General features: G+C 33.5%; 1 protein-coding gene across 5 annotated transcripts in view; it reads right to left on the bottom strand.

Annotated features, from left to right (window-relative positions):
• The window catches only part of ATRNL1 (attractin like 1), a 506958-nt gene that overhangs the window by 337571 nt on the left and 152213 nt on the right, over positions 1–17174 (bottom strand). For all 5 annotated transcript variants that reach the window (XM_053668567.1, XM_053668564.1, XM_053668566.1 and 2 more), the window contains exons 20-21: positions 15224–15317; positions 9733–9785 (exon numbers count right to left, since the gene is read on the bottom strand). In XM_053668567.1, the coding sequence (XP_053524542.1) occupies positions 9733–9785; positions 15224–15317 (147 nt within the window). The remainder of the gene's footprint in view (positions 1–9732; positions 9786–15223; positions 15318–17174) is intronic.

Genomic DNA, 17174 nt, shown 5'->3' with positions numbered 1-17174 from the left:
AGTGCCCCTAAGTAACAACATACAACCAAAGCCATTGCCAAAAGATGGGAGCAATATTTATGTAATATGTGTACTCGGTCATGCTGTCTACATAGAAAAACAACGTAATCATAGTTTCAGGTAAGAACAAGTCCAAAAGTATACAATCTACATATTCATCCTGAGAACTAATCATTCATACACATATTACAAGTAAGATACAAATTCAAATATAAAAATAGCATAACAAAAACACCTGCCAGTGATAAATGACATACTTTAAGTTGGAATAAAAAAAAACCAAAGCTATATTTTTATGTCTAAAATCAGAATGTTTACCAAGCAATAAAGGACAACAAAAAAGATACTGAAATAAACTCTTTCGGTGTGTAACCACATATACTATAAGAATATTAACACCTACAGCTCTTATTTGGGGCCTATTTTTTTATACTGGTGATAATGTTGATCTCGCCACACACCCACCCACATACACACACACACACACACACACACACACACTACCTTAATTACTATAACTGCACAGTTAGCCCTAATATCTTAGATTTCTAGAGCCCTTTCAGTATATATCCTTTCCTTATAATAAAGCTGACCTGATAGTAGTTTGAGTCCTACAGTCTTTTCAGAGATTGAACACAATATAAATAATGCATAGTTAAAGTGCATGTGATAGTTTGCATCAAGAATGATGTCAAGAAAGATATTAAGGGAAAGACAATGAGGTAGGTGCAAAAGTATTAAATGGATAAATTGCTACATGGAGCGCGAAGCATTTCAGTGAAAGGCAGCAAAAAGGAGAGGTAAAAGAGATGGCGTTTTTGAACAGGTAAAGTAGAGCAATTATTTGCAATGTCAAAGGGAGCAAAGCAGCTACTGCCCCCAGGCCCAGGTTGTAAGTTATTGGTACTAGGAAAGAAAACACGGTCAACACCTCCCTTAGGGGGCAGCCAGGTTTAAGAATAAAACAAGTTTCAGTTAAAATATGATCTGAAAGTTACCAAAAGAGAACAAGAATATACTTGGTTATTAAATTTTAAAAAAGTATTTTAAAGGAAGGGAAGAATAATAACCCAAAACTAATAAGCATACTTTGCTCTCAAATTTTGGTTTCTATATACCACTCGTTAATTTAAGAAACCATAGCTTCTTGGGGAAAAAAAAAAAGGTTGAGTACATGACCAGGGCAGAAAAAGTACAAAGAGAGTCTGAAATATCTTTTAGTCCCAGAAAATAAGGAAGTTTTCAGAGTTACGGAGTCATGGTCAGAAGGATACAGAAGCCAATTTGAGGAGGGACCCAGTGGCCAAATCTAGGGCAACTTCAGCTATAAAATAAGTAATGTTAGTAACTTATTGTAAGCCGTAAACTATATATCCATGAGTTCATATTGATACAACAAATGATTGCATAGATGAATCGATGATGTAGAAGGGGCAAACACGCCAGGATCCCAGACGAAATGCACTGTGATGTGTGTATGAGTATACCAGATCAATCGCAGCGTTCATACAAATTTCAGGTCATTTGGGAACCAGAGTAATTATTACATAAATTTTTAATTGTTTCAGAAATTTTTATGTTGACTATTTTGAGAAAGAAACTGAGGTCTAATGATTTGCTTTTTCACCAATTAATATTGTATTTTACTTTTAAAAAAATTTTTATTTAGTTATTTTTCAAGTACAGTTTTCTATGTCTCCCATCCCAGCCCACCCCGCCCCGTGCTCCCCACCTCCCTCCCATTTCCACCCCCCTTAGTTCTTGTCCCTGTGTCCTTCATACTTGTTCCTCCAAATCTCTCCCCTTTTTTTCTCCTTAAATTCCCTCCCCTCTCCCCGCTGGTCACTGCCCCCTTGTTCTCTATTTCAGTGTCTTTGTTTTTATTCTGTTTGCTTGTTTGTTTTGTATTTTACTTTTAATTTACCATTGTCCACAGTATTTAAGAAGATCTCAGTTGTAATTGCAATTTCCCATTTACCAATGGGGTTATGTTATTCAGGTTGATTAACCTCAGTGAAAGTCAATGGTACAAAGGGGATAAAATTGCCTATCTCATAGGGTTGCTCTGTGGATAAAACATAATTATATTAGTGTATATTCTTAGAGAATACTCTCTCATAAAATAAATGCAGTCCATACATGTTATTTCACTTTCTTTATTCACTGTATTGGATTTGAATGAAATCTAAAGATTTCAAAAGTCAAACAGGTTCTTATACGTGTGTTTATCTATAGCTAGTTATTTGCTCATAAATATATGAGTTCATGGTCATATATTTAGAAAAGGATTGTGATCTCTCCTACTTTGTTCTTCTTTCTCAAAATTGCCAAATAAAATTTATATTTGGCTCCATATAAATTTTTGAAATGTTTGTTCTGTAACTATGAAATATGCCATTGGTATTTTAATATGGATTGTTTTCTAGTTTGTAGAAAAACTGTGCTTTAGTCAATAAATGATGGTAAATAATGAGTTACATATCCCTTGGGGAATAAAAGTGTTTCACAATAAGAATATTAGGTATGTTATAGATATGATTCATTTAGAAAGGCACACAGTGCCTTCGCTAGCCCATTCAGCGTCTTTACAGGAATAAGGAGCCGCGAGCCCTCAACGAAGGTACACAAGCTCCACACCTGGTCGTGCAGCTCAGGAGAAGAGTCAGTGCAGGGCACGAGCCCTCACTCTTCCCCGCAGCTGGGCACCTGTGCAGAGGGTGCTGGACACACATCGCCACTCGGGAGCCCTGGTGGGAGGTTTCCAGACGTGTTTTACTTCCTTGTTTTTTTTAAAATTATTTTTACAGCAAGGCTATGTTTTTTACCTAACCAGAGAAATACAACTGATTCATCATAAAATATATGATCAAATAAATTTTTGTCTCTCTTCTAGATTCACTCAACATCTATTTTTTCTTTCAACTATTTCTTTCTTTCAACTATTTTTAAGTTTCTCATAATTGTGCAGCATTAGCCTGCATTTCTGAATAGACAAAAATGTGAAATAATTCTGAGATAAACATCTAAAATACTGGCATAAAGACTTGAGGAAATTTAATAAAAATAGAGATGAATCAAGGAAGAAGCTCAAAATGCCAACCATGTGTGGAGATCACTCATGCTTCGTCAGATACCCATCCACATGCCTTGAGTCTGTGAAACACAAGAATTCAGGTTCTCTCTGCCGATCGACCTCACTTGGCTCTTTCTGCCAATGAACCAGCAATTCCTGTTTAGGTAGCTATTTATAGTCAATGGTTAGAAATTCATATAAAGCCCTGGCTGGTGTAGCTCAGTGGATTGAGCACCAGTCTGTGAACCAGCGGTTCAATTCCCAGTCAGGGCACATGCCTGGGTTGCAGGCCAGTTCCCAGCAGGGGACACACGAGAGGCAACAATACATTGACATTTCTCTTCCTCTCTCCTGCCCTCCCCCTCTAAAGATAAATAAAAAAAAATTTTTAAGTCATATAAAACATTACTTAACAAAAATACAATATATTTAAAACAGAAAAATACTTTTATTCTGTTTTAGAACAAAACATAGAACAATTACACTAAATATAAGGTTAATTCAAGTTTTAACTGCTTTATTGTTTTGAATAGCATGACATTTTGAGGAATTAAATTGAGATTAAAACAGGGGTTGGCAAAAGCAGGTTTGTAGTTGTGAGTATGTGAAACACATTTTATTCTTGTATTACTCTTTATTTACTAATTATTGTATTATTTATCCCTATCACTTGTCCTATTACTGTTATTATATCATATCCTTATTTACTTATGCTTTATTGTTTAGGTAATTATGGCTGGTAATTTAACCTAACTTTGCCCACCCCTGTATTTGTTTTAATTCACAACTACAAGAATGTTTATTAAAATATTATCAAAATTGAAAAAAGAAAAAAAAATATTATCACTCACTTACTAAAATAGAAAATTCAAATCCAATTAATAATGTTTATAAATATTTTTCAGTTCAAGATAAAATCATTAATAAATCAATAATAATAAAAGGGTATACAGTGAGATAAATAGATAAATATTTCCATTTTTCACAAATATAAACTAATATATAATAAGTAATAGAGGTGATCACTGAACATAGAGTAATTAATTCTTTACCCTTCAAAAGTCAGGGTATTATTATCATCACAAAATTGCACCCTCAACTCTAAACAGTAATAGAAGAAATTTTTTAAGAATACAGTAATCTTTCAAAGAGTGAAAGGTGAAATAAGCCAAAATATGTTTGATTACTTGGAAATGTACTAAAGCAGAATAATCAGCAGTTTGGTTTGCATGGAGTTAAAGAATTAAGATAGTACTAGTAAAAAGCTGAGGATTAGAGAAAGTGACTTTCTATACTCAGTTCTACACAACTACGTAACATTTTCATAGTCCAGTCTTTCATTTTGTGTTTAAGGTTTTCTTGTTATGACTGTTACTATAACTAAAGATAAAGTATTTAAGGGAAAAAGAAACTACTTTGAGACTACTATTTTTTTATATTTGGTGAGATAAATTATGTAATTCGTTGTTGAAAAGCATCAGTCTAATGAGGTATCATTGCTACTAACTTTCTTTTCTTTCTATGTGAGGAATGACAGATTTCTAACACACTCAGTTTCTGGTTTTAAACTGACATTTGAAAAACGGCTATGACTGTCCTGGATACAATAACTGGTCTGTATTACTGTCCATTAAGTTAACACCATATTGAACTCAATGGCTTTATGCTGAAGTGTAGGCCTGCATTTTAAATTTCACTCTAATCTTTAGAATCAGAAGAGTTTCCATTAACACTATTACAAGAACTACTGACCTTTTCTTTTTTTTCAGCACAATTTTTTCCAAATGTCATTAAGCTCTAAACGTCTCACAGTAAATGGCAAGACTGCCATCTAGCGCTTTACAACTATTCCTTTAATATTTTTAAAAGAGAGGACCGTCCTCTGTAATGCAGAGATGAGCTCTACAATATGGTAGCCACTATCGCATGTGATATTGAGTAACTGATGTGACAAATTTAATGTAAGATTGTTCTACATACTGAATATACAAACTATATTTCAAACACTTAATTTGGAAAAAAAACTAAAAGATAGCTCACAGATGATTATTATACTGTTACATGTTAAAAAGACATATTTTAGATATGTTGACATAAATAAAACATATTATTAAAACTAATCTCACCTGTTTCCTTTTACTTTCTAATGGAGCTAGTAGAAAATTTAAAGTTACATAGGTGGTTCACATTATATTTACATCAGACAGCCCTGATCTGGAAGAAAAAAAACCTTATTCTGTAGCATAAAATGCTTAAATATTAGTATATTTCCTATTTCTAAAAAATGGAATATACCACATTTTGCTGTGTATAATACATACTTTTTGGCCAAATTTTTGAGGAAAAATAGCGATGTGTAGTAGACATGAGTAGTATTAATTTCATGTCCATGTAAATGTTTTTAATTCCTTTATTTATGCTTATGCATTAAAAGTATAACTCAGGAAGCAATAATGATACCCATATGCAAATGACTAATTATTTGTTACATAAAATTTCTTGTACCATAATATGTTCCAAAATAAATGCTAACATTCCTTTATAATACAAAAAACAAGTATCTAAATGTAAATAAATAAATGAGTTAAAAAATTTAAATGAAAGATTTTTTTCCCTGAAAGTTTGAGGTAAAAATGCAGGTGCATATCATACATGGCAAAATGCGGAGATTTATATGTGTGCATAATTGTCACTAGTTAGTCCTTTGGGACACATTGAAAGCTAAAGATTCAGGAAGAGGAAGAACAAGAAAAGAAGACTCGAAGAGGGATTTATAATTTTAAAAAATCAGACAAAAATATGTCCCCATAACATCCAGGATGTTTGAAAGAAAAAAAAAACAGCAAAATAAATGCAGAAGAGATAGATAATAAAGATATTTTAAAAGACATAAAATATAGACAACTTAAGTATCAGTAATAATAATAATTGAGAATGGACTGAAACATGTTAAATATGTATGAGTTCATATGTTTAAGATACAAAAACAGAAAACCTAGTTGTCACCTTTGAGAGATACTGCACAAACTATTCTCTGCTCTGAGAACTGGTAAATTAAAAAGAAATTTATAGCATTTATCATCCTTTTTTTGATATGAAGTGCAGTAATGAATAACCAAATATCTGATGAGAAGAAATTTGTTTTAGAGAAGTTTTGCATCAAAGAAATAAAAAAGAAATTGGAATGTCACAATTTTGCAAACCCCTAATCAATGAGAATTGAAACATTGATCATGTACCTGCTAAGAACATAATAAGAGAGAGTAGCCGCGATTATGCCTTGCTGCTAGATGAAGAGCACAAAACCACCTATGAAATAGCGTTTCCTCTCAGATCAAATCTGAATCTGATTAAACCTCTCTCTGGGTATCTCAGCCTCAGCATCATGTCAATGTTGAGCCAGATAACTCTCAGGTCGGAGGAGGCCGTCCTGTTACACTTCAGGGTGTGTAACAGCATTTCTGTCCTCTGCCCACGAGGGGCCTAGAGGGCCCCTGCCCTGAGCCCATTCATAATAAGCAAAAATGTCTCCCAACAATGTCAAATGTCCCATGAGGAAAAAAAAGAACAACCATAATATGAGTTAGGTGTCACATTCTCAACAAAATTAGAAAAATAAATATAAAATGATTTTTTAAATACTTACAAATTAAGAAAGTTCTCACATATACATACAAAAAGAAGATAATAATTGAACCATAAACTACACAGAAAACAATTTAATATGAAAATGTATAGCAAATGTGGGCAAAAAACAACAATGATTTTTTTTAATTGCCAAAGATAAATCCTAAAACTGATAAAGTAGAAATCAGAATCAGTGGAAAAGATGAATAAACCCATGCAGAAACATGGTAATAAATACATAAATATGATGAACAAAAAAACTACAAATAAAAAAGTACCAGACCATGGATATATAGTGAAATTCAGCTAAACTTTAAAGTTCACTGAATAATATTTAACTACTCCTATTTTTTAAAAAGATAACAATCTTCTCAAATTCAATTTTAAAATTATCACCATAGTTACATAATATGAAGCTAGAAAAACTAAAAACTTACAGCCAAAGGTCATTTAATTTAAAAAATTCACATAAAATTATAGTTTGCATTCATTTATACTGAAAATAATCCTAAATTAAATATAAACAAGTAATATTTAATGGTAATTCAAATAATATGCCATGACTATGTTTGGTTTACCCCAAAATGAAAACACGTTTAACATTAGAAAGTCTATTAATGCAACTTTACCTTTAACAAGGTAAAGGGAAAAGGCATTCAAGATGAAATTTTGAAGCACGCTAACATAAACAAGAATTTTCTTAACTTCACACAGGGAATATTTCATAAACTGTATCAAAGTCTCCCCTTGATTATAATATCTACTACCACCATTTTGACTTGATACAGAAATAGAAATCCTTACCATCCCAATAAGAGAATAAAAAAATTGAAAAGGAGGGAACAAATGTCCTTATTTTCATGCAATATAATAAACTACATTGAAAAATCAAATCTATAATATTAGGATTATTAAAAAGTTGAGAACATCAGATCAATGTATTAAAATAAATATTTTTATATATGAAACATAAATAGAAAGTAGACTTATAAAAGGAATCCACACAAACAAAATGAAAACATATGTCCATAAAAAGACCATCTAAATGTTTTTATCAGATCTTTCCTTAGTAGCCAAATCCTAGAAATAATCCCAATGTCCTCTATATAGTGATTATCAAATAAAAGGCAGTGGTATATCTATATAATGTTATATACCATTTGCCATGTTAACCTAGTAAAACAGAAACACCTTATAACCATCTCAGCTGATATAGAAAAATCAAATTATATAAACAAACACCAATTCCAGATAAAACTGTTCAGCAAAGCAAACAGAAAAACAAAATATTCAACCTGATAAACATATTCAGGAAAACCTAAATCATACTTAATGGTGAGAGTCTGGATAATTTCTAAGATCAGGAACAAGACAAGAATATTAACATGCTCACAACATGTTTTCACAGGGTACCAGAGGTAGTAGCCAATGCAATAAGGCAAAAAAAAGAAAAGGTATCAGGGGGAAAAGGGGAAAACTTGAATTCCATTATTTGCAGAACACATTATTGTCTATATACTACACATGCCAGGACCTACAAAAATGGTACCAGAACTACTGAGTTTAGCAAAGCTGAAGGATACAAAATCAATATTAAAATCAACAGTTATTAAACATACTAGACACAGAAATAATTAAAAATAATATTTCCACACCATCAAAAATATAAAATATTTAGATATAATTATGAAAAAACTGTGAAAGACCCACACAGTGAAAATCACCAAATACTGTTGAGAATAAATTTTTAAATAATTTAAAAAAAGAGATACACTATGTTCATAGGTCAGGAGACTTACTACGGTTAAGATATTAATTCTCCTCAAACTGATCTATAAACTAAACACAATCTTAATTCAAATCCTAGCATATATTTTTGTGAATAATGACAAGCAGATTCTAAAGTTCATATGTAAACAAAGAAAATGGAACAGCCAATATAAGTATGAAGAGCAAGAACAAAATCGGTGAATAAATATTACATGATTTCAATACTTATTATAAAGTTACAGTAATCATAACAATGCCATACTCGCATACAAATAGACAAACAAATTAATGGATCAGAATAGAGAGTCCAGAAATAGTCTTATACATGTATATGGACAGCTGATTTTCAGCAAAGGTGCAAAAGCAATTCCCTGGTTAAAAGATAATGTGTGAATAAATACTATTAGAACATTTGGATGTCCAAATGGAGAAAGAAAGTTGATTCATCCCTTAAAATGTATGCAAATATTAACTGAAATGTAATATATACTTAAATGGAAAACCTAAAAATATAAAATTTCTAGAAGAAAATACAGGGGGAAATCCTTGTGACATTAATTAGGCTAAGATTTCTAAAACAACAAGTTGATAAATTGAATTTCATCTAAATTTAAAAATCCCATTAAAAAACTCTTAATAGAGTCATCAAATAAACACATGGAAAAATTCACATAAAAATGCTTACATCATTAGTCATTAGGGAATGCAAATAATATGAGAATTAGATATCATTAAAACTCATACACTGTTAATGAAAATGTAAAATGGTAAATCCATCTGGGAAATAGCTTGGTTGTTTCTTAAAAAATCAAATACACACCTGCCATATGATCAATACACAATGGAAGTGTCTTTCAACACAAAATCACTGCAGCTTTTTAATGATGACCAAAATTTTCCCCTTTAAAAAATCTATAACAAAATCTTAGTTGTGATAGATTTAATCCTAAATTTCATCCTAATAAAAAGATTGCACTAAAATCCAGCTGAGTTTACTCAAGTTCTATATTTTGTTCCATGTTCATAATAATATTTATTTCTATTTTCTATTCAGAGTAGAAAAAATGCACCAAATAAAATTAAGAAAATATAGTGAGAAGACACTGCTTTCCTTAGCAATATATGTTACAAGATTTGAGGAAAATAAAAATGGTAACCTAATAATGATATCAAGTATTTAACATAAATTTTATTATCTGCAGAATCACCTGAAACTAATGATACAAACCAATTAATTAAAATGAAAAAATACAAATACTTACAATAACATGTTCCTCTAAGTGGATTACCAACATAGCGATTTTCAGAGTCACATCTGCAGAAATAACAAGCAAGAATAAAAATATATATATAAGTAAAAAATAAAAAAGACAACTAAGACAGGCATATTTTTACCTTGTTTTTAATGAGGAAAAGCGCCGGAGAGCAAAAAAAGCAAAGAATTACCAAGCTAGGATGCAGAGGATGGATTCCCAGGTTATTGGGAGATTTCATGATTATGGACGGAAAGAGCATTTCACAGGAAGAAAGGGCACTGGCATTCGGGCTCACCAAAGGTTGATGAGCTAGGAGTCAAAGACCAATCTCAGGGGAAAAGACAGGAAGGTTCCTCCAAGAGGCTGAAGATCTACTGTGAACCATGTGCATCCCTGAAGATGATTAAGGTTCATGCCCTCGGGCTCGTGACTGAATTGAATTCTCTTTAGAAAAGCATTCCATGCAAAGCGTCAAACTAGCTATACATAAGTGTTGAAAACATGGTACCCAGTACAAAATAAAAAATAAGGAGGCTTAGAGACTGATAAAAATAAACAAGAACAAGAACCAGCAGAAACAAAGAATCACGTAAATAAAGCCATGGGAATTCAGATATTATCCGGGGAATGCCATAGGCTTTAATGTAACTATTTTTTATACAGTAGGAGATAACAGACAAGATTTAAAATTATAATAAAGTTAAGACTTTAGTCTAAAAACTGGACACTACAAAATCAGTAAAATAAAGTTGCAATAACAAAATTAAAAACTCGAGTGAATGAGATTAATAGCCAATTAGACACAGTGGAAAAGAGAAAAGTAAACTGAAAAACAGGTGAGGACAAAGGCAGAAAATAGGAAAAAGATGTTATTTATATGCAGGAGGTGAAACAACAAAAGTTTTTTTGGCTACGTCAAGGAAAATACTAACTGATTCAGCCAGTGGTTCTCAATAGAGATTAAATCTGTGGATAACAATTATTTACTCCATAATTATAGAGTTCTAATGAAACTCCAAAATGACAGGGAGGATAACAGACATTCTAAATTAACAAGGCAACCCCATGAAACAAAAAATGATCCAAACCCCACACAACTTTTGAATAACATGGCAAATGAATAACTTTTTGTTTATAATTACTTGAGTGTAGAAACAACTTCCATTTTACATAAAATTTATGAAGGTTTGCATATTTATAAAATATACTGAATTTTCTAGCAATGCAACTAACACATAACTTGAAAACAAACCATATACAATTATGTATAGAATGTAACAAAACATGTTCATCACTTCAGAAAACCTTATCAACAATAGTTTGCTGTTCATGATATGTATAACACATTTGTCTGGGTGTATCAGGTGTCTAGAGAATACATAAGACTCCTTGTAAGAGACTAAGAACCAAATATTACTAGTCGTATCAACTTATGAATAGCACTGGATTTCATTAAAAAGTAATTAAAACTGGTATATTACTCATACCCTATGCATTTTTTTAAAGTTTTGTAGCAGTACAATATAAAATGTATGTGGTAGACATTATACATTAAAATTTATTTTGGGGTTACCAATTGTTTTTCAACAGGGGAGTCTGACAATACAACTCTAGTATCTCATACCCCCTACTTCCTTTTGCCTAAGAAATAACACCGTTTCCACGGTCTTCCGAAATACCAGAAACTGCACTTATGCCTTGATACATGGTGGGGTTTCGAGAGGGGAAAAAATAGTTTGTAACATTTAATCATATGTCAGTCTATATTTTAATCTAGGGAACTATTTAAATGCAATTTATAAATCAAATTTAGACATTTTACAAAAATAATACATTGTGTTTTTGTTAAAATCCACACACTGCTCCTCAAAAGTAAGCAGTTTTCATAGAAAATACTACTTCACTTATTATATATTCATATGAGTTAATAGTTTCATTAAATTCATTTTTCAGTTATCATTCCTGAGGTCCCACTGTGTTTCAGGCCAGGGCCAGAATGAGAACCTCCTTGGCAAGATGAATAATTTGGTGTCCCTACCATGAACATTTGGATCCTAATACCAAGGCCCCACCCACTGTGTCTGCCATTCCCACCCTCAGCTTCTACAACAGGAAACACATTCTTAAAAATTTCTTCCATTTTTTCATGAGCAACTGCTTGGTTTCATGGGGAAAAAAAATTTTTTTTTAAAAACTCTAAAAAGGGTGTGAACTCCACTCTTTCTGCAGTGGCCAGGAGCTTTGCACTGGACTGACAGCCCACACTCAGCACCAGCTGATTACCCTCCTCAGAGGAACTCATAAGTTTCCAGTTGGTTTCACCCCAGGTAAGGGGGGGGGGGTTCTGTCTCATCTCTCCCTGAAAGCTCTTGTTCGTCTTTAGAGCTTTAGCCATTTGGTTACCTTGGGTTTTTGTTTTTGAACTGATGTTGATTCAGCAATGACTATGTGCTAGGCACCTTACTATGTACTTCATACTGGCAAATCTGATCTTCATAACAACTCTATGAAGTGATGGGCATTTACTGTTTTTTCCTGAGAAATACACAGATTCCCAGAGAATTCAAGTAATTTACTCAAACTATACAATTCGAAAAGTGATCAGGACTATTTCTTTCTATGTATTCACGCTACATGCAATTAACAATATGGTGGTTGATGTTAGCATTGCTGGGATTTAAGAATTCAGATTGTTCTCTTGACTCTATGACATCTATTAAAATCTCATTACTAGAGCTGGGAAACAGTTTTCACTGTGTTACCCCAAGTAAGGATGAGCATAAATTCTTAAGGGAGCACGCTGACAAACACCCACAGTGACATTAGCAGAATGCTCTAAACCAGGACTGTCCTGCTGGCTCCATGTTAACTGACTCTTCAGTGCAGTGAAGGGTTTAAGTCATCCCAGCTGTTGCCAGGGACCCGCGTCTACCTTCTCCTTCCCCCGCAGGCCAAACATCTCTCAATTCTGCCAAGAGTTCAAAGCTTTCAAACTTACTCATGAATCTGTAATTTGCCCAGCTTTTCCTTCTTTTATTGTAAGAGTAGAAGTGAAGCTCTTTCCAGCTCTCCACATCCTTGAGCAAACAATGGAAATGCTAAAACCATGTTCGTTTTTACCTTTTGGCTTCCCTGTTTACTGTATTCTCCACCCAGAACAGTTCAGCTCCTCCTTCAAGTTCCAGCTTAAATGCCCTCCACTCCAATTTCCCTCATCCCTCCAAGATGAATTCTTCACTCCCTTTTCAGGAATCCTTCTATACTTCCCGCACTCCATTTCATTAAATAATAAAGTTATTGAACACTGACACTGTGCTATTAAGTAATAATCCCCAAAGAATTTCACTTCTATTAAGAATACAAGCAAGTATACAGCTAGTTTAAGGGAAAACTTAACAAATAAAAAAAGAAACAATTTCAGTTTGGGGAGGTTATGAAAAAATATACAAGAGTATGTAATGTCTGAGAACTGACCGGAAACTATCCTGAGAGGAGGAAAGGGTTGGTAAGTATCTCAAATCACTTATGTAAGAAATTAGCGTATTTTGGCTACTGTCTACACTGCTATGTTGACAGATACTTTAAGCAAAAACCATGTGTCATTTATCTTCATTAATAGTAGCACTCATTTAACCACTGTTTACCGATTTGAATGAGTAGCTTTGCTTCCTAGCAAGAGTATTTTCTCCCATATAAGCGCACTATGGGAAATGACTGCTTTAGGAATGATGGCCCTGTCACTTCCCCACACTCAAAAGCTAAATAAATAGAACCAAAAAAATGAATGTAATTCTATCTACAAAATACTCTTTACAAATTAGTAGCCCAATTTTTCTTCTGCTTGCAAAAAAAATCATAAATGAGAACTAGGGTAAATGTACTTTCATCATTTAGAACTACATAATTTACTTTTTAGTATTTCATAGATATGTTAAACCCTGTAACTCTGCACATCGAAGTTCAATGAATTAAAATTCTGCTCTCTCATCTGGAGAAAAGAAAATGTGTTACTAAAGTACCGTATCACATAAGAGATAATCATGTGGATGGCCATCTCATTTATGCAGAAGTACATACAAATTAAAAATGTCAGTGCTCATCTTAACAATGGAATCTCAGAACAAAAATAAAACATCTGTTGCTTATGACCAGGACCTGCTGTGTACTTTATGGTGGGGGTGGGGTGGAGGGGATGCAGGAAAGCAAGGAGCAGTGCAAAAGGAAAACACAGGGCTCTTGTCAAAATGTTATTAAGAATTTCAAGATGGTAATGGTGCACCGTTAGAGCAGGCGGAGTGCCCTTGTGAGCATGAAGCCCTATGCAGATGCAGACACCACATGTCCATGAAGTTGACCCTGCTTATGACAACCAGGACTGAGTGTTGCAAAATAATGCAGGCATCCTTCAGTCTTAGAGCAAAGTACTGTGATTTAATTCCATCGGTAATGCGACCAAAATAGCCCTCCTTAATAAGAATTTCCTGATAATATTATGCTCTGGCCTCATTTTTAAGTTCAGAAACTATAGAGAGGAAATAAAAATTGGTTCTGCTTATCTTCTCTGAACTTGAAAACCTATGATACCTCAGTAACTAGTCAAAGACATAATCATTGAAATTGAAATATTTAGGATAATTTTAGAGCAAAAAAGACATTATTTCTTCTCAACAAGCACAAAACGATCAGTTTCCATGTTTAACAGACTTCTTCAGATATAATTTTTATATATTTATAGTTTGGGAAAATATTTTACCAATTTTTATAACTATAATTGCTATAGTTGACATTTATGGTTAGAGTATATTTATGTCTATTATAAACATAAGTGTTTGCATATATACAATTCAAAACCATACAAATACTTTTAATATATGATATTTATGAATAAGAATGAAAAGAAAAACATTTAAACAACATGAAACAACTGCTTCTTAAAGTTATTTTTGGGAGAGAAATAAATCTTGAGAATAACAGTCAAATTACAAGAAGACAACAGCGACTCAGAACTACTGAGCACAGAGGATCACCAAAAGCAGGTTTCTCTGCAGACATGACAGAGAAAAAGAAAACAACCACAGAACACATGTAAAAGGCTTAAAGAGCCACAAATACCAGAATTAATAATGAAAGATTCAAAAGAAAGAAAGGCATACAAACATTGGATTTGACTTATTTAACAAGATAGGACGTGAAATTATACAGATGACAATACAACTTGATATGTAACATGAGTTTTCCAGAAAAATAAGAATGTTTCTTCTTCTTAGAGATTTACAAAATACAAACATGATTTATGACCCATGTTTTAAATCCTCCAGAAAACTGTCATTTTAAAAAGCTTAACTTTTTATGAGAATTGACAGAAACTGAGTAAACAGCCTACAGTGATACTGGTCATTTAATCAACACACTACACTTAAAAAGGAAAACCTACAGAAATCAGCTTTGCGGTGCAAATTCCTCCCAGAAAAGTCCTATGAAACCATCTTTTACTTACAGTTGGCACTGATCACCTTTTATCCCCTTAGTTGTGCAGAAACATTTTCCCGTGTGCATGTGGCAGATATTGGCGTGGCCGCTGCACGTGCAAGCTGTGAAGTCAAAACCAAGAGGACACTGAGTATTTTCCATCTCCATCCCCAATGTGCGCATCAGGCACACCTCAGGGAAGGCTTCTTTATAGGATTTTTATTCCGTGTTTTCCTCTTGCCGTCCAAAAACTAGGGTTACCATCTAAGTCATTTTTAATTAAAGGGAGGTAAATCCACCTGTTTAAAAGGTATGTGAAACTCTTTCAAGTCTTGGCATATTTATGGACCTGAGTATTTATCTCTTTGGGCCTCTTTCCATTCCTACTTTGGATTATCTACTCAATGAAATGAGTCGCAAATGGCAGAAGAGCTTTGGAGTCAAACAGCTTGGTTTCGGCATGTGCATCTATAATCACAAGGTATGTGATGCTGGGTGACTTACTCAGCCCCTCTGGGCTTAGTCTCTTCATCTGTAAAAGGAAGGTAGTAACACATAGCCCTCAGGTAGCGTATCCCAAAATACCTAACACATATCAAGTACTTAATGAATACGTTTATTACTTATATTACTCCCACCGTTGACGATAATAAAAATAGTAACATATTGCATTGAAAAAGTATTTTGTGTTTACCCCCACATGGTCCTTTCCAACTGCTGAGATCATTCTCCCTCTTAGTTTTCCAGAACTAATTGAAACATGGCGTTAACAGTTAAACGCAGTTGATTTGGTTCGTATGAACCCGTCGTTCTTTTCTCATTTTGAATTTCTTGTTAAAGAGCAGTGCTCCGATCATTTAGGACGCCAACCTCACACCTTATTGTGCCCCGCACCCGAAGAACCGGTAGGTTCCAGTTCTGCATGTCCCCTCCTTTTCCTCGTGATAGTGTGATTCGGAGGCTGCCACCCGCCTTCTCTTCCTGGCAGCGGTGCAGTCACGCAGCCGATCTTCTCACCTGCGGTATCTCTAGGCTCCAACTCCCTCCCCAGCCCCGAGACGTATTCTGCAGAGACAAGGCTGACCGTATTACCAGACCTTTTAAAACCTTTAATGAGAACTCCAATGTTCCTGCACCCCACCAGTTAGCTAGGCCATTCTATGGGTAAAAATAAAATAGTGCGGTCTTTTCCTGATACATATACACATATAAAAATAAGCTGAGTCACTGGTTTTGATCAAAGTATAAACTGTTCTAGAACACTAAGTTTGTTGCTATTTGTTAATGATTATTTGCTTTAAAAATAGATAATTAAGCCCTGGCTGGTGTAGCTCAGTGGATTGAGCACAGGCCTGCGAACCAAAGATCGGGGTTCGATTCCCTGTCAGGGCACATGCCTGGGTTGCAGGCCAGTTCCCAGCAGGGGGTGCACCAGAAGCAACCATACATTGATATTTCTCTTCTTCTCTCCTTCCCTTTCCTTCTAAAGTAAATAAAACTTAAAAAAAAATAGATAATTAATGCAAAGTAAATACACATACCCCTTACACACACATAAAAATAAGCTGATATTAAATAAAATTTTAAGAACATGTTTTTTTCCTGAAATATATTTCTACATAAAAGTGAATTTTTCTTCATAAAGAATATTTAAATAAATCAGCATAAATTTCCTCTAGGTTTGTAGAATTAAATATGAAAACACGACACGTGAGAATTACAGAAATGAATGACAAGGGCTTAAATTCAAGGAATAAAAGAAACAATCATCAAATAACAAAGGGAGATTAAGATATATTGATGCCATGCATGTTACTTTATAAACCGTGAATGAATATATACTATGATATATTTAATATTAACTTGCAGAGTAGCATATTAATTCTGCTTTACATTCAGAACTTCGCTAAAAATCATGTACATTTACTATTTTAAAACTCAGATAAACCTTTTATTTGCCCTTTATAGCAGTACTATAA

The sequence above is a fragment of the Artibeus jamaicensis genome, unplaced genomic scaffold (assembly GCF_021234435.1).
Source record: "Artibeus jamaicensis isolate MK-2021 breed Jamaican fruit bat unplaced genomic scaffold, CSHL_Jam_final contig_490, whole genome shotgun sequence".
NCBI classification, from domain to species: domain Eukaryota; kingdom Metazoa; phylum Chordata; class Mammalia; order Chiroptera; family Phyllostomidae; genus Artibeus; species Artibeus jamaicensis.
The sequence above is the reverse complement of the archived record's forward strand: the minus strand, read 5'-3'. Positions and strand labels throughout refer to the sequence as shown.